The 23537-nt window shown below is 38.1% G+C and overlaps 1 protein-coding gene across 3 annotated transcripts in view; it reads left to right on the forward strand.

Annotated features, from left to right (window-relative positions):
• RASGRF2 (Ras protein specific guanine nucleotide releasing factor 2) overlaps positions 1-23537 on the forward strand; it is a 239691-nt gene that overhangs the window by 49864 nt on the left and 166290 nt on the right. For all 3 annotated transcript variants that reach the window (XM_007079978.2, XM_042989305.1, XM_042989311.1), the window contains exon 2: positions 22126-22232. In XM_007079978.2, coding sequence (XP_007080040.2) covers positions 22126-22232 — 107 coding nt within the window. The remainder of the gene's footprint in view (positions 1-22125; positions 22233-23537) is intronic.

A 23537-nucleotide genomic window follows, 5' to 3' on the forward strand; every position in this document is an offset into this window, starting at 1 on the left:
GGAACCTTATGCTGCTCTTCAAAGCAGTCACCCCACCCACAGAGGAAGCCTTCCCACCGAATGTAAAGTGCTGAGTAAGCAGGTCACATTGGGCTCCTCATTTGGGAGGGAGTTAATAGGAGATAGAGGCTGGAATCAGAAGAGCAGCAAGACTGTCCATGTCCCTTGGCAGTGGCAGTAACAGAGAGGTTGTAAAAGGCCTCAACTTTCCCCAGTGCTATCCAGCAAAAGACCTCTGCCTCATCCTTGCCAGTTTGTTCATACTTACTCTTTTCATATTCTAGACCATCTTTCTTGTCTGGGGCTTACTTAGCTTTTGAGAGAGACTCAGATGTATTTTGATCTGTTTGCACAATGAACTCTTGTGGCATTTATTGTCTTCATCTATGGTAAACGTTTTCTGATAGGACAAGATCTAACAGGCATGGTCTGATATACAGGACCCACTATCTCAAATGTAAAATAATCTGAAAAAATAAACAATGGTAGTTGCTGTTTTCAGACAGCTTATTTTAGCACCTTGACCTATCTTACACTGCTATTTAATCTTTTGTTATTTAATTGCTTTATGAGTGATTTAGATCTTTAGCTAAATTGTAATGTCTTTAAGATGAGCGAGTTAATATCTATATCTGTATCTGTATCCATATCTATCTATATATTATGTTGCATACCAGCAAGGTGGTTGGTAAATATTTAATGGATTTCTTCCTCCATCCTTCTTTGTTTTTTCCCCTTCTTCCCTCTTTTCCTTTTGTAGCACCTCTTGTCTCTTAGGCCATTGATGTAAAGATTGGAAATGAGGATAGAAATGGTTGGGGCAGCAGAGAGGAGCATTATACAATTGAAGGACAGGAGAGAACTCTATAGTCTTGCTAATTCTTGGAAGTTTATTTTCTGGACATACTTACTGTCTCTCCAGGTTCCAGCCCATCTATTTCTTCCTTCTCATGTGGTCCATCCTTTGGTGGGTCTGCTCAGCAGAGTAGACTTTTGAGTCAGAGTCCTGAGTTTTTGACTTACACAACCTGGTTAGCTTTGCCACATACAAAGCTTTCATGGCAGAAAAAAGGAAACAGAATGTGGGTGGATGGTTGTGAGTTCATTACTACAGCTGAAGGCACATGTTCTAGGTGGATTGGGGGTGACCATCATATGTCTATAAATCTACTTTCTCATCTGTAAAATGGGACTAAATCATGGGTCATTGTGAGCATTAAATGAGAGAATGCAGAAGGAATCTTAGTATGATCCCTGGCATATGTTAAGCACTGAATGGATGTTGTTATTATTATGCCTAGCCATGTGAGCATGAATATTCCCATAGGCTGCTCAGGTTAAAGAAGCTCCCCTGAGAGTGTAAGCCCCTAAAGGGTAGGAACTGCTAAGCTACTTGTAATTTCTAGTTATGGTGCCACATATGGGGCCGCTTAGTTGCTGAAATGATGGTGTGAGTGTTGTTCTGTAGAGACTATCAGGCCTGTCAGATGCAGCCTCACATCAACTGTGGCAAACGTGTGGAGCAAAGATCCCTAAAGAAAATTTAAAAACAGGTTTTAAAAAAAAGAACTACTCGGGGCACCTGACTGGCGTGGTTGGAAGAGCGTGCAACTCTTGATCTTGGAGTCATGAGTTTGAGCCTTATGTTGGGTGTAGAGATTACCAAAAAAATAAATTAACCCCCCAAACTACTCATATCTTTTGCTCATTCTTGAGACTCTCAATGAATTGATTAATTCTAAATTCAAATAAAAAATTTTATGTACCAAGGTTCATGAGGAATAATTGAAAACCTTCTAAATATTTCAAAAGTAGGCAACTACATTTAGATAAACTGTGGTATATCCTTTCTATACAGGCTTTAGAAATGTTTTCATGTGACATCAGAAACACTAGAATAGCATTGCAGCATGAGCTCAACTATATTAAGATGGTTTTAGAAAATAGACTGGATTGAAATACATCAAAATTTAACAGTGGTTATTTTTGAATGATGTTGGGATTAAGGATAAATTCTTCCCTCTAATTTTCCTTCTCTATACTTTCTATATTTACATAATATATGTGTATTGTTTTCATGGATAAGAAAAAATAAACTTTTTCATAAGGTGTAAATAATGTACATAGATGGTAGACAAAAGCCATGGTATTTGGCTTGCATTTTCATGATACAAAACAAATCAAATGCATAAGGCACAGACTGGATTCTTTGTTGTATATTCCTCAGAAAGAAAAAAAAATTAGCATAAGCTAAATTAAAGGCATATACTTTGGAGAGTTTGAGAGAGGTTTAGTTTTTTGAGGATTTTAGAGAGGCAGCAAAAATATAAAGCTCTAGCTAACACACATGTGCGTGAGTCAGTTTTCTTTTCCAGCACTGAAGTTTGGTATTCTTAGCCATTCTGATTATTGGAGATTGGCGACTGTCATTTTCTCTTAAATGTCTGACAGCTGTAAGCTTCCAGCTATCAGAAAATGAAGTGAAAATGTATTTTTGATATTAAAAATTTTCTAGGGAAAGAGACCCAGAAAAACAATCATTAATAGTTCACATGCAGGCAACATTTTAAGCTCCCTTTCTAATCCTGCTCCTATGGTATTTAATAGCCAGGCATGTTCACCAGATGTGCTTCAAGTCCTTTTATTTACATAAATGTTTCCAGCAATTCACTGTATATTTTTCTACTTATAAATAAATACATACCAAATAGCTTTCTTTTTCGTATGGCTATGCTTCAGCATATTTGTTTGTTTTAAGGCAGGAAAATATGTAATAGGCCTTGAGTATGTTTTATGTCATTCCCACACATAGAACTATATTTATGTCTTTAAAATATATATTCTCATTATGGCTAATTTGGAAAATGCATAAAATATATGAATAAGAAGATGAGGTGTTTAGCCGGCTTAGTTGGTAGCATATGACTCTTGGTGTCAGGGTCATGAGTTTGATCCCCACGCTGGGCATAGAGCTTACTTTAAAAACAGGAAGAGAATAGTCAAGGGTAACCACTGTTAACATTTTGGTATATTTCCTTCCCCTTATTTTAATAATGCTTTTTAATAAATGTTACCAATTCTGTATTTTCTAGCTTGCTTTTATTGCCTGTCCTATTCATGTCCTAAAACTCATTGTTTTAAACTACTTATACGTGGGGGCACCTGGGTGGCTCAGTTGGTTGAGCGTCTGACTGGCTCAGGTCATGATCTCATGGCTTGTGAATTCGAGCCCTGCATCAGGTTCTGTGCTGACAGCTCAGAGCCTACAGCCTAGTTCAGATTCTGTGTCTCCCTCTCTCTCTGCCCCTCCCTACTCACGCTCTGTCTCTCTCTCTCTCAAAAATAAATAAACATTAAAAAATTAAAAAAGATAAACTACTTATGCGTGGTATGCTGTAGTTTACTTAACTAAGGTTTTATTGATAGATATTTAGATTATGTTGCTTTTTTGCTGTTAAACAGTATTGCAATGAATATACTTCTTTGTGCTCTTTGAACACATGAGGAAGTAGATTTACTGGATGATGTGGTTTGCCTTTACATTTTCTGTATTTACTATGTGTTTTCAGTATATCTCTTTATCCACTTACAGACATACACATTACATATAAATAGATGTTACATATAGTTATTTTTCTTTGAAAGTAAAGGGCTAGTTACATTACTCTTATTGCTCTTAATATCACTTTTTTGACTTATTAGCATAATATTGATCTCTTTGCATGTCATATGTTCAGAAGTAGTCTAGTATTACAGGTGGTCTGAACTTTTGCAGCAGATCCACAGATATCTGGAGATAAGACTATGAATTTGCTTTCTAGAAACCTAACTTTTAAGAAACTTTACATTTTGTTACTATTTTAGACTTTAGTAAAATTGCAAGGTAGTACAAAGAACTCCTTATATGCCCTTTACCCAGATTCACTAGTAATGAACATTTTGCCCCATTTACTTGCTCTCTCTCTTTTCTTTTGGTGGTATCTTCCAGAGTTGTTTACTATAAAGTTATTCTGTTTTCTGTTATTTCTTTTAAAAGATTTTTTTAATGTTTATTTATTTTTGAGAAAGAGAGAGAGAGGAAGACAAGCAGGGAAGGAGCAGAGAGGGGGGAGACACAGAATCTGAAGCAGGCTCCAGGCTCCACACTGTTAAGCACAGAGCCCAATGTGGGGCTTGAACTCACAAACCGTGAGATCATAACTTGAGCCAAAGTGGGACGCTTAACCAACTGAGCCAACCAGGCACCCCTGCTTTCTGTTATTTCTAACATTAAGAATTTTTGAGGAGATTCATCCACGTTGATAAAACTATCAGCAGTTATTTTTTCTTGCTGAGGAGTTTTTCATTGTATTAATATACCACACATTGTTTATCTGTGCACCTGCTGATGGATATTTGGGATTTTGCTAGACATGGAGATACATCAACCTGGTCCTCCTTCAAAGAAGGAGTTGCTGCCCAGCTGTAGATAGTGTAGTCAGCAGATAGCCTGTAGCTGTCATCTCCTTCAGAGTCTACCACAGCTGTAGAGAGCTGCCTTGAAGTTTATGCCTTTCCTGAAGCAGTCACATTCATTCACTAAGTGAGAAGGTGGTATAAGGGTCCAACCATTTCAGCCTGAGGTATACAGTTTACCTCCCTGTCACCCACCACTATTATACCAGCACCCCCTTTCTTAGCTGTCACCTGTGGCTGAATGGGGGATCCTGTACAGCTAGCTGAAGGAGAGGAAAAAAGCCCAAGCTTGGTTATAGATGGGTCAGCAGCTCAAAATGGGGAAATTCTCCCAGTGGACACACCGTCAGGTTATGCACCTAGTCATCTGCTTTGTGTAGGAAGAGAAGTGGTCTGAGGCTCACGTTTATACAGACTTATGAAAAGTGATGAATGGCTTGGCTGACATCAAAGGCCTGGAAAGAAAAGGATTAGAAGTTTGAGGACAACAAAGCCTCAGTAGTAGCATGTGGATGGACACATAGAAATGGGCCCAAAACGTGATGATCTCTGCAGCATCCACCAGAGAGTTTCAAAGACTCTGGATTCTATTATTTTCCTCTGAAGAGTATTCATTTCTTAGTTAGCAGGCACTTTATTTGACATGAAACAACCAAATCAACAAACTGACCTGGCTACTTTATGTTAGCTAATAGTTGTTATTGGCCACCCCAGTGCTGATACGATGAGTATGTGAACAAAATGACATTGTGGCAAAGATGCAGGCTACACGTTGTCCCAACAGCATAGATTTCTTTTTACCAAGACTGATCTAGATACTGTTGCTGCTAAATGTCCAAACTGACAACCACAGAGATGCACAACTGAGTCTTCATATGTTGCCATTCCTTAAGGAGATCAGTGGGCTTCTCTGTGGGAGATTTATTGCATTTACTCTTCCGTTTGAAACAGCCGTCTCTAATCTTCAGTTATATGAGTTAATTTTTTTTTATTTTACTTCAGATATAATGGTTTTTAGTTACAAAATTTATATTTGGTCCTTTTTTATAATTTCCATTTCCCTGCTGAGATTCTCCATCTGTGTACTCATTTTTAATATCTTTACCTTTGTACTCATTTTTAATAGCTGCTTTGAGGTCCTGTTTGCTAATTCCAACATCTGCGTCATATTTTCTCATTATTATGGCTCACATTTTCTTGGGTTTTGCTTGTTTTGTATACCTAGTAACATTTTAGTGTATACTGGACATATTGGACGATACATTTTTAAAGTCTTTTTAATATATATAGAGAGAGGCGGAGAGGGAGAGAGAATGGGGGAGACGGAGAGAGAGAGAGAGAGAGAGAGAGAGAGAGAGAGAGAGAGAGAGAGACGGAGACAGAATCTTAAGCAGGCTCCATGCTCAGCATGGAGCCCAAAGCCAGGCTTGATCCCACAACCCTGAATTATGACCTGAGCCTAGATCAAGAGGTGGATGCTCAACGGACTGAGCGACCCAGGCACCCCTGGATGATACATTTTAAAGACTAGATTGTGTTGTTTTTCTTTGGAGAGTGTTCATTTTTATTCTACCGGGAAGTTTACTTGGCTGACTCAGTCTTGAAACTCTGTCTTCCTGTGGTGGGCAGCAGCTAAAATCATTGATCAGTTTTTTCAGTCTTCTAGCTATGGCTTTCCAGTAGCCTCCTTGGAGTCTTTCCTGTGCATGCGCAGTTCAGGGGTCAAAGATACGAGCAAAGCTTTTAATGTAGATTTTGGGACATCTCCTCTGTTGTTTCCACCTTTTTCTAGTCTTTTCTTCCATAATTTCTGTTTCTCTGGCACATGTCATTTTTGTCCTTTGACTCCTGAAGTCAGTAAAAATATCGCTGGATTTGTAGCTGTTTTGTACCACTTGGACTGTGGTTCTCATGCAAAAGTTGTATACATGTGAATCTCATGTGATGTAGTTCTCTTCTTTCAAGAATAAAATCCCCTCTTAAATTTTGTTATCAGATAGTTACCAAATATATTTTTGTGTTATAAATATATATGCATATATATGATATATCTTATGTTATATATATATCGATATATATCTATAGACAGATAGATAGATGTAGATATGCTTTATCTCAAATATGCTTATGTGGTCTATGTTATTTCAAATTTAAAATTGTTCTCTGCTGGAGGGTTAGTTTGATAAAAGCTACCCTGCCAATACCAAAACCAGAAAATCATTTACAATTTTAATAGATACTGTCAAACAACTCTTCTAAGTCAGTTTTTATCAATGTTCTCCCACCAGTGTTGTATTGATATTTCCACATCTCCCTATGTTCAATAATATTTATATTGCAAAGCTGTTTTCATAGTACTCTGATGGATAAAAATGTCATTTCAGTGTTTTAATTGGCATTTACCAAAGGTCTAGTGAAGTTGAGAATATTTTCATTCCATTGGAAAGTTTTGTTTTCTATTTTGTAATTTGCCTATTTATAGTTTTGCTTTTTTCCTATGGGTTATTTTCTCTATTTTTTTTTTTTAACATGTATTCATTTTTGAGAGACAGAGAGTGCGAGCGGGGGAGGAGCAGAGAGAGAGGGAGACACAGAATCTGATGCAGACTCCAGACTCTGAGCTGTCAGCGCAGAGCCCCATGTGGGGCTCGAACTCACTGAGTGCGAGATCATGACCTGAGCTGAAGTCGGATGCTCAATTGACTGAGCCACCCAGGCGCCCCTCCTATGGGTTATTCTCTTATTGATTATATATATGAATTATAATTGTCAGCTGTTTGCATCACAACTTCTCATAGTTTATTTTCACCTTTGCTTTCATGTGTCTTTTATCCTACAACAGTATTAAATTTTAATGCAAACTTTATCTTTTATGTCTCTTGTTTTTTTATGCCAGTGCTTTTCTAGGTATAGATATTAATTTTTTTTTTGCAAAATTATTTCATACTAAGTCTCCAAACTGTGTCGTGCCTGTGGCGGGCAGTAACTGAAATGTGCTAGTGTGTTATTTTACTGCCTGCTTTGGCACTTACTATGTAAAATAAGAAATATTCCTAGGAATATTCTTGAAAATCATTCTTAGCAATGATTAAGTAATTGATTGATTGATTAAAGTTTTAAATTATTTCATTTTAGTTCCAGTTAGTTAACATACAGTGTTATATTAGTTTCAAGTGTACAATACAGTGATTGAACAGTGCCATACATCACCCAGGGCTCAACACGACAAATGCAACCCTTAATTCCCATCACCTGTTTTACCCACCTCCCCACTCACTTCCCCTCTGGTAAACATCTTTGTTCTCTATAGTTAAGAGTCTGTTTGGGGGCGCCTGGGTGGCTCAGTCGGTTGAGCATCTGACTCCAGCTCAGGTCATGATCTTGCTGTCTGTGAGTTCAGGCCCCGCGTCGGGCTCTGTGCTGACAGCTCAGAGCCTGGAGCCTGCTTCCGATTCTGTGTCTCCCTCTCTGTCCCTCTCCCCCTCACGCTCTCTTTCTCTCAAAAATAAATAAATGTTAAAAAAATTAAAAAGAGAGAGTCTGTTTGTTGGTTTCTCTCTCTCTCTCTGCCCCTCTTTTCCCCCTTACTCATTTGTTTTGTTTTTTAAATTCCACATGAGTGAAATCATAATGGCATTTTTCTTTCTCTGACTGACTTACTTTGCTTAGCATTATAATTTGTAGCTCCATCTGTGTCATTGCAAATGGCAAGATTTCATTGTTTTTGATGGCTGAATAATATTCCATTGTATATATACACTACTTCTGTACCCACTCATCAGTTGATGGAGACTTGGGCTGCTTCCATATTTTGACTATTATAAATAATGCTGCTATAAACATAAGGGTGCATGTGTCTCTTCAAATTAGTGTTCTTGTATTCTTTAGGTAAATGCCCAGCAGTGTAATTACTGGATTGTAGGGTAGTTGTGTTTTTAACTTTTTGAGGAACCTCCATACTGTTTTCCACAGTGGTCATACCAGTTTGCATTTCTACCAATAATGCAAGTGGGTTCCTTTTTCTCCACATCCTTTCCAACACCTGTTGTGTTTTGTATTACTGATTTTAGCCATTCTGATGGGTGTGAGGTGATATCTCATCATAGTTTTGATTTGTATTTCCCTGACAATGAGTGATGTTGAGCATCTTTTCTTGTGTCTGTTGGCCATCTGTATGTTTTCTTTTGAACAATGTCTATTCATGTCTTCTGTCCATTTTTTAATTGGATTATTTGTTTTTTGGGTGTTGAGTTTCATAAGTTCCTTTTTTTAAGTTCAAAAAAATTATCTTTTAAAAGTTAACATGTGCATAGAAGAAAGCTTAAAAACCAAAGAAGCAAAGAACAAAGTCACCCATAATCACAAGCAGTTTACAGTTTGACTTCTAGGTCCCAGTCTGTATCTGCACAACTAAGCATTTTAATGTAATTAAGATCATACAGTTATGTATTATGCTTTTTTACACACCATGAATATTTATCATATCATGATATGGTATCATATCATACCCAAAGCTATGAATATTTTGATAACCTCTGAATACACTATACCAACTCGATCTGAAAGGGAATAAATGTAATCCTGTCTTCTTGGCAACAACAGTTTCATAAAAGACAAATATGGCAACAGGCCCCTAGATAAAGATACTGGCAGAATTACAATTAAAATACTGCATTCCCTTAATTTTCAATTAAAAATTATACATAATGTAACAGGGTACACAATGTATAATACTTCTAAAAGAATTCATTATGCAGTCTGTACTCTTCAAATGTTACCAAGGAGGTATGTTTCCCTTGAATCACTTAATGTATTCCTATAGTACTGCCAAAAGAGATGCATATATTAATAGTTATCATTAAAATTTAAATATGAACACATCCGCACACTCTCTCCCTTCTGCCCCCTCTGCTGCCAATATAATGCTTAAGTTCAGACATATGTTTCTCTTGGATTTCGTATCCAAGATGCTTTCTTCCTACCATTTATAATGAAAAGAAACTTATAAATTGGTTAATTCACTAGCTACACATCTCATCATATATTGTCACCTCAGGACATCCACAAAGCTTCTGTGTTACAAAAGAATGAACCTTATCCACTATAAACACAGGTAGTTTACAAAACACACATACAGTCTTACGGTTATAACCTAAAACTACTTTCTAGATGTGGAGATTCTAGCAAAAAGCCCTTTCATTCATGAGTTTTGTTAGTTCTTTATATACTTTGGTTACTAACCCTTTATCAGATATGTCATTTGCAAATATCTTCTCCCATCACATAGGTTGCCTTTTAGTTTTGTTGACTGTTTCATTCACTCTGCAGAGGCTTTTATTTTTCTCAAAATTTTATTTAGATTCTAGTTAGTTAACATACAGTGTAATGTTGTTTTCAGGAGTAGAATTTAGTGATTCATCACTTACATATAATACCCAGTGCTCAACACAAAAAATGTCTTCCTTAATACTCATCACCCATTTAGCCCACCTCCCACCCACTTCCCTCCATCAACCCTCAGTTTGTTCTCTATTGTAAAGAGTCTCTTATGGTTTGTTTCCGTCTTTTCCCCCCTTCCCATATGTTCATCTATTTTGTTTCTTAAATTCCACACAAGTGAAATCATATGGTATTTGTCTTTCTCTGCCTGACTTATTTCACTTAGCGTAATATACTCTAGCTCCATCCATGTCATTGCCAATGGCAAGTTTTCATTCCTTTTGATGACTCAGTAAGAAAGTATATATATTATATATATGTATATATATAATATATATACATATAATAATATTATATATATATATATATATATATATATATATATATATATATATATTACACCACATTTTCTTTATCCATTCATCAATTGATGGACATTTGGCTCTCTCAATTGTTTGCCTATTGTTGATAATGCTGCTACAAACATTGGGGAGCATGTATCCCTTTGAATCTGTATTTTTGTATCCTTTAGGTAAATACCTAGTAGTGCAGTTGCTGGATCATAGGGTAGTTCTGTTTTTAACTTTTTCAGGAACCTCCATACTGTTTTCCAGAGTGGCTGCACCAGTTTGCATTTCTACCAACCATGCAAGAGGATTCCCCTTTCTCCACATCCTCACTAACACTTGTTGTTTTTTGTGTTATTGATTTTAGCCATTCTCACAGGTGTGAGGTGGTATTTCATTGTGGTTTTGATTTGTATTTCCCTGATGATGAGTGATGTTGAGCATCTTTTCATGTGTCTGTTAGTCATCTGGATGTCTTTGGAAAAGTGTGTATTCATGTCATCTGCCCATTTCTTCACTGGATTATTTGTTTTTTGGGTGTTGAGTTTGATAAGTTCTTTATAGATTTTGGATACTAACCCTTTATCAGATATGTCACTTGCAAATATCTTCTCTCATTCCATAGGCAGCCTTTTTAGTTTTGTTGTTTCCTTTGCTGTGCAGAAGCTTTTTAAGTTGATGTAGTCTTTAATAGTTTATTTTTGCTTTTGTTTCCCCTGCCTTAGGAGACCTATGTAGAAAAAAGTTGTTGCAGCCAATGTCAGAGAAGTTACTGCCTGTGCTCTCCTCTAGGATTTTTATAGTTTCAGGTCTCACATTCATGTCTTTAATCCATTTTGAGTTTACTTTTATATATGGTGTAAGAAAGTGGTCCAGTTTCATTCTTTTGCATATTGCAGTTGTCCAGTCTTCCAAACACCATTTGTTCAAGAGACTTTTTCCCATTGACCGTTCTTTCCTGCTTTGTCAAAGATTAATTGACCGTATAATCATTGGTTTATTTCTGGATTTTCTATTATGTTCTGTTGATCTGTTTATTTTTGGGCCTGTACCATACTGTTTTGATTACTACAACTTTGTAATATAACTTGAAGTCGAGAATTGTGATGCCTCCAGCTTTGTTCTTTTTCAAGATTCTTTGGCTATTCTGGGTCTTTTGTGTTTCCATACAAATTTTAGGATTGTTTGTTCTAGTTCTGTGAAAAAAAGCTTATGGTATTTTGATAGGGATTGCATTAAATATGTAGAATGCTTTGGATAGTAGTGACATTTTAACAATATTTATTCTTCTAATCCATAAACATTGAATGTCTTTCCGTTTATTTGTGTTATCTCTAATTTCTTTCATCAGTGTTTTATAGTTTTCAGACTACTGGTCTTTCACCTCTTTGGTTAGGTTTATTCCTAGGTATCTTATTATTTCTGGTACAATTGTAAATGGGATTGTTTCTTTTAATTTCTCTTTCTGCTGCTTCATTATTGGTGTATAGAAATGCAACAGATTTCTGTACCTTAGTTTTGTATCCTGAATTCATTTCTTAGTTCCAGCAACTTTTTGGTGGAATCTTTTGGGCTTTATATATATAGTATCTTGTCATTTGCAAATAGTGAAAGTTTTACTTCTTTCTTATCCCTTTGGATGTCTTTTATTTCTTTTTGTTGTCCGATTGCCATGGAGAGGACTTCCAGTACCATGTTGAATAAAAGTGTTGAGAGTGGACATCCTTGTCTTCTTCCTCACCTAAGGGGGAAACTCTCAGTTTTTTTCCCATTAAGGATGATACTAGCTGTGAGCACATGATTATTAATTTAATTGTTCAGTGTTCGGCTCAAATATTTCATAATTTATTTAATTTGACCTCTCCTGTTGGACATTTTATTATTATTAATGATGCTGTGAACATTCTTGGACATAAGTCTTTGCATGTTTTTCTAATTATTTCAATCATATAGATTCCTATATAGAATTGAGAATACTTTAAAGTCTGTGGTACAGATTGCCAATTATCTCCACAAAGATTATAACCATATTTATTTTATTCAGCACATTACACTTCCCAATTCTGGGTTTTATAATTTAAAAAAATTATAATTTAAAAAGAAGGTCTTAATGTACTAATATGCATTTCTTTTTCATATTTTCATATCCTTATATTACTCTTTTATTTTTGTTTGTAGGTATGTGAATATTCTATTCCTTTGCAAACATCTCTATTAGGGTATTTGACTTTTTCTTATTGGTTTAGAAACGTCTTTACATATTTAGTACATTAACTAATCCTCTTATATTATGTAGTTTTGCTTCAGAAGCATATGCAAGTTTGGATATATACTATAATTTTATCATTATTATTTGATTATTATTATTAGGGCTTTCAGTTTTAAGGTTTGCTCAATGAATTTAAGTGCTAATAATTACTAAATAGCATTTAAAATATAAAAAATGAAGTAACAGCTCACATAATTTTTTGTCACTTTTGCAGTGTTATGAACCCAATGCTTCTGATTTAAAACCTTCAGTACAACAGTGGCTCCTTGTTAATTTGATATGTGTAACTGATGATTATCAATATAAACCAGGCACAATATAAAAGACTTTCCCTCTTAAAAGGCTCTGGTTATTTCTTTACTTAGATAAATATTTTCTTTCATTCCCATTTTGGTAAATTTTCATGCAATAAAAATGGAAATGTTGAATAGCAAAGTCAGAGCAGCGGTCTAACCATTGTTTATATGCATCCTCTATTTCACACCTTCATGGTAAAACTGTAGATTATGTTATAGCTACTAAAGGATTTTGGTAATGTGGGATCTTAGAGGCTCTCTGGTTCCATTTCTCAAGGGCAAGAATCCCTTTCTAAACCCCACTGAGAGATGGCCAACTCATTGCAGCATCTCTTTCCAGTTTTGGAAAGGTTTCTAAGTCTGTGACTTTAACCTATTATTCCTCTTTGTGCCTTCTGGATGCACACAGGGTAGATCTCAAGTCTGTCTCCTTATCCACCTTTCCCCTGCTCATGTTTTGGCATAACCGTGGTCCCTCTTTGACTGTGTACCTCAATAACTGGCTTGCAGCAGCTTGTAACACTTACTTGTCTCTGTGTCAAAATATTTTCCTTTCTGCCAAGTGGCACTAACTACCCTGGGTATTAACAGCATACATTTTTATTGTATATACTTTCTGCACAGATGGGAATGTAGTTGGCAAAGAAAAAGAAATAAAATCAGTGGTTGAAATGAGAAAGTGATGAAAGTGGTAGGAAGTGAAGGGACTTTGGAGGTTTCATTATTTAGAACTTGTGAAGTTAGGGGTTCCAGATGAGTTCCTGAGAGACTGGGATGGAATGAATATTGGCATGGTGATAGAGTTTAGTCACCTTGCTATAAGAGGAGACTATGACCTTGGTGACTGAATTCTCAAGTGTGCTCAGTCAGTGGCTCCAGGCTGGCCAGTTAGATGTCTCTCCCTAAAGATAGTAAGTAAATGGGAATGTTGGAGGTAGGGTGAAGGTAATCACATAGATCAGATGTTGTCTTCAGCAACATCCATCCCTGTCTGAAGTGGTAATACAGAAGAAAGACAGGAAATTGTATGAGACTTTAATGAAACATAGAGAGGAATTGTTGCCGTTCCCTTGCCAGTTGGGGATGATGACTTCAACCGCCATGCATCATGCTTCTCTTTCATGAATTTCAGTGTGCTTGGTGATTTATGGGAGCTCAGATCCCTTGGCTGATGAAAAGTTTCTCTGTTCCAATTTTTAATGGTGGCCTCTCAAAGATTTGAAAAGCAACCAAATATATCAAGTTCTTTTAGCCATTCTTAAAATGACAGGTTTTCTGGCATCTTGTCTTTGTCACTCGTAAATGGGTACAGTTTAATTTAACTCTGCTCTTCATGAAATTTGGAAGCCAGACACAATGTGTCTTTCCTGTTGTAGAAAATCACAGTAGGAAGCAGTTAAACTCTTGCTGTTTAAGCTGGTTTCTAAGTTAAATTCTTATTCAATTAAAATCTAAAATCTGATTAATAGAGAAATGTATACTGAGTCAGTTTTTAAAAACTGATATTATAACACAGTGTGGATTTTACTGTGTCTTATTCATAGTTTCAAATTCACAATCAGTGTATTGGCTTGTGTTGGGACAAATCATTAAGTTCTTGCATGTCATCGAAGCTTCAAATTATAACTCCTAAGTCTTTGGGAGAATTAGGAATGTTTTCATCATGAACATCAAACAACCACATAAAATTTACGAGAACAAAACAACCAACAACAAACACAGTCTGACCTCTTCTTAATTACCAGGTACCCAGTGTGCTGGTTAATCATTCTAAAACATCCTTTTCTTCTTTTTCCTATGCACTTTTCTCCAAGAAAAACTTTGGGAAAAAAGGAACGAACATTTGAATTACCTAGATTTGTGGATCTGGACCAAGTCCAGTGTCCTACACAGACCTGAGATGAAGGTAAAATCTGGCAATCCCACCCCCCACAGCAATGACAAGATGTACTCATGCCTTTCAAGGCACTTTTATGTATTATTGCATTTGATCTTTACCTTGGGGTTAGCAGGAGAAGTGGCCTTGTCTTCCTTTCACCTAAGAACAAACTGAGTGCCAGAAGAACTTGGTACATACAGTTCACACTTTGTCTCCAGAGGCAGAAGGAAAAACTTGATGTCCCGCCTTCTAGCCTGGGGCTCTTTCTGCTGAGCTACACTGAGCGCTCAGATGCTGGTGTGAATCTGTGAAGTTGGCTGGTATTGAAGCCAGTATGCCCATGGCAAGGTCTCTGTATCTCCGAGTTAAAAAGGAAGTAAAGCAATAGGGAGAAGAAAAGCCTTCAGCCTTTTAGATCTTTGTGTCTAAGAAGACCTGGAGGAGGTAGTTGGATGATTTGACATATGTTTTAACAATGAAGAGCTTCAACATATAACTATGATATGAAAAGATGGAGTCTATAAAGTAGTTGAGAAATCAATCTCCTTTAACTTACACAGACTCTTCTTTGGAGCTAAACGTTCCTATGAGACAGAGCTGTGGTAAAGAAATGATCCCAGTAGGTAAAAACATTCTTCTTCAGTTAGTGCCACACCAGCTGGCACCCATGGTGACCAGACGCAGTGGGCGGAGAGGTACCTTGCAAGTCACAATTTTGATGACAGGAAGTACAAAAGAGTGAGAATTTGAAGAGGGGAGTGGTATCAAGAAACATAAAGTGTTTCCCCATTTTTATTTTTTTTATTAAAAAAAATTTTTTTAATGTTTATTTATTTTTGAGACAATGTGAGAAATAGAGTGCAAGCAGCAGAGGGACAGACAGAGGGAGACACAGAATCTGAAGCAGGCTCCAGGCTCTGAGCTGTCAGCCCAGAGCCCGACGCGGGGCTCGAACTCATGAACCGTGAGATCATGACCTGAGCCGAAGACGGATGCTTAACCGACTGAGCCACTCAGGCGCCGCCCCCCCCCCCGCCTCCACCTTACTGTTATTTTCAGTCTGTCTTCTCTCACTAGGGCAGTGGCAGCACATCAAGTTGATAGTGATCTGCCTGTGCCTCGAGGGCTCAGGGATGAGATACTTTTCTCTTATGAAGGGCCAGTCACATACTGGAAAAACATTAACTGAGGTTCCTGTGAATGTTAAAGATAGCACAGTTGTCAGGCTGAGTGAAGTTGAACTCAAGAGTCAAAAGTAGTATAGTGTAGTATATAGTATATATATACTATATGTATATAGTATAGTATAGTGTAGAAGTCTAGAGCCACAAAGTAGTATAGTATGGTATGGTATGGTATAGTAGTATAGAGCACATAAAGCTCAATTTCATCAGTAATTTCATCAGGTGTTTAAAATGTATTCCACTTCCACTCTACAAGCAGTTATAGAAGGAAAGAGAGAGAGCAGGAGGTAATGAATCACAGGAAGAACAACATGACCACATGCTATATTATCACTTTGGAAATGGACCTAGAGCCCTATACCCAGCTTTATCCATCTCCACTTCCTCAAACACTTGGAGTCTCCTTTTTGACTGGGATGGACGGCCACAGCAACCCATGAGGGTAAATGGGAGAAATCCACTCTGGGCTGCAAAGGGCCACTGAATGGTGTTGTTCACATTCCCAGGGACTCGTAGGCCAAACCTCAAGGCTTGGCGAGGATGGAGAGCTCCACCCTGTGTTAGAGCCGTGCTGTGATCCCAGAGGCACTGGCACCCAGGCTGCTGCACTGTCCGGATCCCTGGTCCCCTGGGCCTGAGTCACCCAGCCAGGGACAGTTTGGAGGGCACCCATTTCTTTATCCACCCTATGTTTGACTTGCAGTATCAGGCATCTGGGAGGCCCAGAGGAGAAGAATACCACAGTGGACTCCCATAGGGTGTCTTCCGTCCCTCCTTCCGGACAGGGACTGTGCGAAGGGGGTACGAGGAGGATTTTTTAGCTCAGTGATTGAAGACACAGGGTTGACTTTGGCTCTCTTAATCTAAAAGTGAAAATTTTCAAGAGCATATGTAGTAATTTAGAACCCTGCAGTACCATCCAAATGGTAATATACATGGAGCAGCATGTTTAAAAAGAAATTATTTTTCTGCTGTATACTTTTAAGAAAACCCTATTGCTTTTTTTTCCCTATTGCTTTTTAATCTGCCTTTGAACATCACTAATTTGACCAATGTTATTTATTTTCTCTAGATATATGGGTAGTATTACAAAGATATGAACAGTTTTTAAAATACATGAGTGCACTTATTGTTGACTATATAGTTGTATGTATCTGTTGTGACTCAAACAATTTAAAAGTGGAATGAACATATGTTTGTTGGCTGTATAGCTATAGGTGTTTTTTGTAAATGATTCAAACAATATAGAGATGTGGAAAGTGGAAGTGGTCTTGTAGGACTGTTCTTTAGCAATTGCCGCTGTCAGCTATAAATTTGTCTCTAACTTGCAGGAGCTTAAGGACCAGAGTTTTAAGTGAGCTTGTGTTTTCATATTGGGTTACGTTTGTTCTCTCTGCAAAAACACATAGCATAAACAGCAGCAAACCCATTATAATAAAACCCAGAAAACTGAAAAATTAAAATTCATACAAAAGGTACAGTAGATACCGGAAAGACCCTGAACATTTAAATGTAATAGGCCTGTTCATTATGTTGTCTTTCTGGCAGTTTATGATCATTATAGGTAAGAAATAAGAATCTTTGGTAAATCTGCAAACCTAAAGTATCTGTTCTTACTGCTCTTGTAGGTGTTGGTGAGGTCATGATAATGTTTTGACTTTCCATATTTAGGATAAAAAGGTATATTGGTAGTTTAAGCCAATCCCTTTTAAAATCCTTTCTCTAGATGGCTTCACCTGGATCTGATTATACAGTCATGAGGTTTATCACCACATGTGGCTGTCTGAAGCAAGTTTATTAATTTAATTATACCTCCTGTTTCTTTACTGATAATTATTTATTCATCAAACAGTATTGAGGGCTTTGTGTGTGTCTAGCACAGAGCTAGGATCAATGGTACAAAAGGACCAGGCTGTCAGTGAAGAGACCACGTGTGGACAACTCTTAAGGTGATGTAAGAAGAGGGTCCACAGGATTACTGAAACCCAGAAGACAGAGTGATCCTTTTGTCAAAGGTGCTGGGGAAGGATTCTTAGAGGAATGACATTTCAGTGATGTGAGTTGTGAAAGTTCAGTAAGAACTTGTAGGTGAAGAGACTGGGGATGTGGCAAGACAAAAATACACTGATAGAGAAGGAAATTAACATTTGTTAAGGGCCTACTGTGTGCCTGGCACTGCATGTCCGCTAATTTGTTCCTGTAAGGTCTACATCATTGTCCTCATTTTGCCTGGGATGAAACTCAGGCTCAGAAAAGTTATGTGGCTTGCCCAAGTTCTTGAGTTACTGCTTGGGGAGTCAGGATTCGCACTCCTGGTACTATCTGTAGCATGAGGCTGAGGAAGGAGCTTGTCTTCTTGGAGGAGCAATACCTTGGTGTGACTGGAGTATGGCACACACTGAAGGAAACAGAAACAAGTTTAAAAATGGAGAATGGAACTAATTAGTGTAGGACATTTTTAGCCTGCATAAGATTTGCTTTTAGTGTTTGAGAATACCAGTGAGGCTTTGTAAGTAGACATAGAAGCTTGATTTATCTTTTAGAAAGAGAACTCTGGCCACCAAATTTGGGGTGAGGGAGTTGGATAGGACTGGAGTTGGTGTCACAGATTTATGTTCATTACTAGGTGTGAAAAGAAAATACTTTTCTAAATTTTACCTGATTTTCTCCTTAAGACCCCTTCTCCACTTAGTAAGTGGAGAAAAAAAGAACCTAGATTTAGTTAAGAGTAGGAAACTCAGTCTGCCCCAGTAATGTGGGAAGTCTCTTTTGGAAATTCATTTTTCCCTCTGTACCTCCCTAAGATGGTATCTCAGTAAATGGAGTCTCACGTGTCCTTTAGGGTGTGTGTGTGTGTGTGTGTGTGTGTGTGTGTGAATGTGTGAGTGTGTGTGTATGTATCAAAGGTTGGGGGAGTCCTTGCTGGTTCTGACTATGGTCTGGTGTTGTTCTGGCTCTGCCTTGGGCATCTTTTGGCGACTGTTGCTGAAGTGTGTGGCTGCTGTAACTTGCAGTCTATTTTCTCCTGGGTCAGCCAGGGCCTGGTTGTCCATATGGCTTACATGGTCCCACTTTGGCTCTTCTAGGCCTGCATAACCCCTACCCCATCCCATGGTAAGTTTTGACAGCTTAAAGCGTCCGAAGTCGGACGCTTAACCGACTGAGCCACCCAGGTGCCCTGGCAGTGTTTAATTTTTTGTAGTTGGGCTGAATTTGTTAAGTGAACTCCTGGAAAGGTAACACGTACTTCTCAAAACCATTATTGTTATGCCTGAGACATGGTCTAACCTTTGGATGTACTCTGCTAATATAATTACTTTGCTGTCTCTGAAAGGTGGCTTTTAATTGGGTTTCTTAGTAGCAGCTGCTGTGGAGCCGCCCGTCACAGCCTTTCAATAGATCGGGCTGGTTCATTACATGTTTCCTCTCCCTGGACTGGGCCGCTGGGCTTGGACAATAGCCAGCAGTTACTGAAATGCCATCACTTATAGGATTGACCTTTAAGACACTGATTTGTTATTTTGTTGAGTTTCGACTTTTTTCCTCTCAAATTTAAATGGAGCTTTATTGAATAGAGGGCTAAACTCAATTCTTCTCATTCTCCATGGCCCCTTCATCAGCTTATTTCCCCCTGGTTCATTGCATTTAGTTCTCTGGCTGGACAGGAGGTTTAAGAACTAAAGACAGCTTGTCATTTATGGGGCTCAGGACTGTCCATGGGGAAATGCGGTGGATTATCACATAGGCAGGTCTCAGAGTCCTCAATGCACTGATGATTTATGCACAGGTAACCTGAGCATAAACTCTTAGTCAGTTTTTTCTTTTTGGTGTAATTGTGTTGAAAATTCTTTTTCTTCTTAAGTTTTTATTTTAATTTCAGTTAGATAATATACTATGTATATATTAGTTTCACGTGTACAATATAGTGACTCAACACTTGCATACATTACCCGGTGCTCATCACAAGTGCACTTCTTAATCCCCATCACCTATTTCACCCATACCCCCACTCACCAACCCTCTGGTAACCATCAGTTTGTTCACTATAGTGAAGAGATTATTTCTTGGTTTGCCTCTCTCTTTTTTTCCCCTTGTGCTGGAAATTCTTATTTCTAGGATTATTGTCCTGAAGGCTTTTAGTTCATTTGAAGAAAATGAGTACCTAAGTGTCACACTGAATGAACAAAACTTTGGGAGTAGGTGGGAAGGTGGGACAACAAGAAGAACTCTGTGTTTGGCTTTGGTTCTCCCTTAGAGCAGCTCTGTGGGGCTGGTTCTTTTTATGCCCCATCATGACATCCTGGTGGGTCCAGTGTATTTTCTGAATATTCTCATATAATAAAAAGCTATCTCGTCACATTTCCTTTCCAGACAGTCTCAGTTTGGTAATTAATACGTCCAGCCTCAACTAGACTGGCTTAAAGTGAAAGCTTCTCCCCTGGCTCAGTTCTCAGACTCAAATTCCACCAAAAATAAAAACTATTGATATTTTTATTGGAATACATTGAAACTATAGATTAGTTGACTTCTTAGAGATGATAAACATATTTTCTTGGATTTAGTCCTATTTGTATTTGTTATTACAAATGCTTTGTTTTCAAAATTAAGTTTTGTGTTTGTTGATATTATACCAAAGTGCTGTATATTGATTTTATCCCCAACAATTTTGTTTGGTGGTCTTATTCTAGTAGTTTTTCAATGAATTTTTTTTTATCAACCCACAGTTCTCTATCTTTAAGAGTCTCTTATGGTGTGTTTCCTCCTCTCTCTCTTTCTGCCTTCCCATATGCTCATCTGTTTTGTTTCTTTTTTTCTTCATTTTTTTAAAAAAAATTTAATTTTAGTTAACATACAGTGCAATATTGGGTTCAGGAGTAGAATTCAGTGATTCATCGCTTAACATCCAGTGCTCATCACAATAGGTGCCCTTCTTAGTACTCGTCACCCATCTAACCTACCTCCCACCCACCTCCATCCATCAACCTAGTTTGTTCTCTGTCATTATGAGTCTCTTGTGGTTTGTTTCCCTCTCTTCTCTCCCCCTCTCCTTCCCGTGTGTTCATCTGCTTGTTTTCTTAAATTCCACATATGAGTGAAGTCATATGGTATTTGTCTTTCTCTGCCTGACTTATTTCGCTTAGCATAATACATTCTTGCTCCATCCATGTCATTGCAAATGGCAAGATTTCATTCTTTTTGATGGCTGAGTAATATTCCATTGTGTGTGTGTGTGTGTGTGTGTGTGTGTGTGTGTGTGTGTGTGTATTCCAGTGTGTGTGTGTGTATCATCTTTATCCATTCATCAATTGATGCACATTTTGGCTCTCTCCATAGTTTGGCTACTGTTGTCAATAATGCTGCTATAAACATTTGGGTGCATGTGCCCCTTCAAATCTGCATTTTTGTATCTTTTGGGTAAATACCTAGTAGTGAAATTGCTATATCATAGAGTACTTCTATTTTTAGTTTCTTCTCCATACTGTTCTCCAGAGTGGCTGCACCAGTTTGCATTCCCACCAGCAGTGCAAGAACATTTCCCTTTCTCCACATCCACGCCAACACCTGTTTTTTCTTGTGTTGTTAATTTTAGCCATTTTGACAGGTTTAAGGTGACATCTCAATACGGTTTTGATTTGTATTTCTCTGATGATGTGTGATGTTGAGCATCTTTTCATGTGTCTGTTAGCCCTCTGGATGTCTTCTTCAATTAATTTTTAATATAGACAATTATATCAGCTGTGAAAAATCAGTTTTTCCCTTGCTTTCCATTTCTTGTGCCTTTTTTCCTTCATTTTTCTATATTGCCCACCAGAGAGAATTAGCAAATGTAAGTAGTGATAACTGCCATCTTTTTCTTATTTTTGATTTCAGAAAGGTTGCTTGCAGTAGCACACCAATAGGTAAGATGTTTGTAGTAAATTTTTGGTTAGATATCCTTTATTAGGTTTAGAAATGTCAGCAAGGAGTTTTAATCCTGCATGTGTGTAACCTTATCAAATACCTTGTAGCCTTATCAAATATCTATATCGAGTAAGGTGTTGCGGGTTGACTCTTACTGAAGGGCGTTAAGATGCAACCTATTGTATCTTCTAGGTGCAAAGTCATTGCCAAGTGGACTGGGAGTGATACTACATTTTGAAATATGATTTACATAAAGCTGATGCATTTTTTACACATACACCCTTTGTAGGAAAATAGTGTATTATGCGGTCAGGCTTGAAAAATAAAACTAAACTTTGTTTGTTTTTCTCTCTAGTATTACTTTACCGTTCTTTTTGGCCATGAAGGTCAGAAACCCCTGGAGTTGCGCTGTGAGGAGGAACAGGATGGTAAAGAGTGGATGGAGGCCATTCACCAAGCCAGGTATGGGCTCAGATCCTCTGTGTGACACTGGATTGACTGGGTGTCTTGCCTTGGGGTTTTCACTGTTGGCTGTAGTTTTGGAAGAACTTGAAATTCCAAGATGGGTTTCCCCTTGGTACCTCCTCCTTAGTGACATGCGAGATGCTTCTTTGTGCTTTCTACGGCTATATTCTGGCTAAAGATGGAAGGTAATAGATGTAACAATAATAATATCAGGTTACTTTTGTGGCTTGTTCCTGTGTGCCAGGCACTCTTCTGAGTGCTTCTCAAGTAAGGCAATTTATTAAACGTATTGAATTGCTTATCCGCTCAACAATCTGAGAGTGGGTATTATAATTACCCCTCTTTTACAGAGAAGGGAAGTAAGGCCCAGCCGGTTAGTTTGCTTGCCTCAGGTCACACAGTTGGTAAGTGGCAGAGCCCGGATATGGACTCCACCAAGCCCACATTTATACACTCTGCCCTGGGCAGCCTGGGTATCAAGAAGGGTGATGCTGACTCTATCTAGGGAGATAGAAGAGTATGATTTTGTTTCCTCCTAAGAAATATCAGGAAGAAAGAATGCACTCAGCCTCAAACAAGAACAAGAAATCTGAAAGAGACTCAGGCAGATCCTTCTCTTTTATTTTTCATCTTCATTTCTGAAGTCCAGTCCGCTTTTGCTTTAGCTGGCTCCCATGCTGTCTGCTTTCCTGCCTGTCTCATCCCTCGTCCAGTCTTTCATCACCCCTCAACTGCCTACTCATATTCCTGGTGTTTTAGGCGCAAAATTCCAGCTGGGGCACATCTTCTTTTCCTTCCCCTGACATGCCCCCTGCTTCTCGGAAGTGCCCATTCCTGCCTCTAACCACCCCTGACCCTGAAACTCCTCGGACAAGTTGCCCTCATAGGCCCCTTCTCCACATGGCTGCGGTGCTTGCAGTAGTACACGTAGAATATCTAACAATTTAGCACAATAGAGGTGGGTTTTTGTTTTTGTTTGTTTGCTTGTTTTTTATTATTTTTTTTAATATTTAAAAAAATTTTTTTTTAACGTTTGTTTATTTTTGAGACAGAGAGAGACAGAGCATGAACAGGAGAGGGGCAGAGAGAGAGGGAGAAACAGAATCTGAAACAGGCTCCAGGCTCTGAGCTGTCAGCACAGAGCCTGACGTGGGGCTCGAACTCACGGACCGTGAGATCATGACCTGAGCCGAAGTCGGACGCTTAACCGACCGAGCCACCCAGGCGCCCCTGTTTTTGTTTTTTTACATATTTTGCACGTGTGCTTTCTGTTTCTTGAGCTGGATTGTGTGCACCTGGAGA

This window comes from Panthera tigris, chromosome A1, assembly GCF_018350195.1.
Source record: "Panthera tigris isolate Pti1 chromosome A1, P.tigris_Pti1_mat1.1, whole genome shotgun sequence".
Taxonomy (NCBI): Eukaryota; Metazoa; Chordata; class Mammalia; order Carnivora; family Felidae; genus Panthera; species Panthera tigris.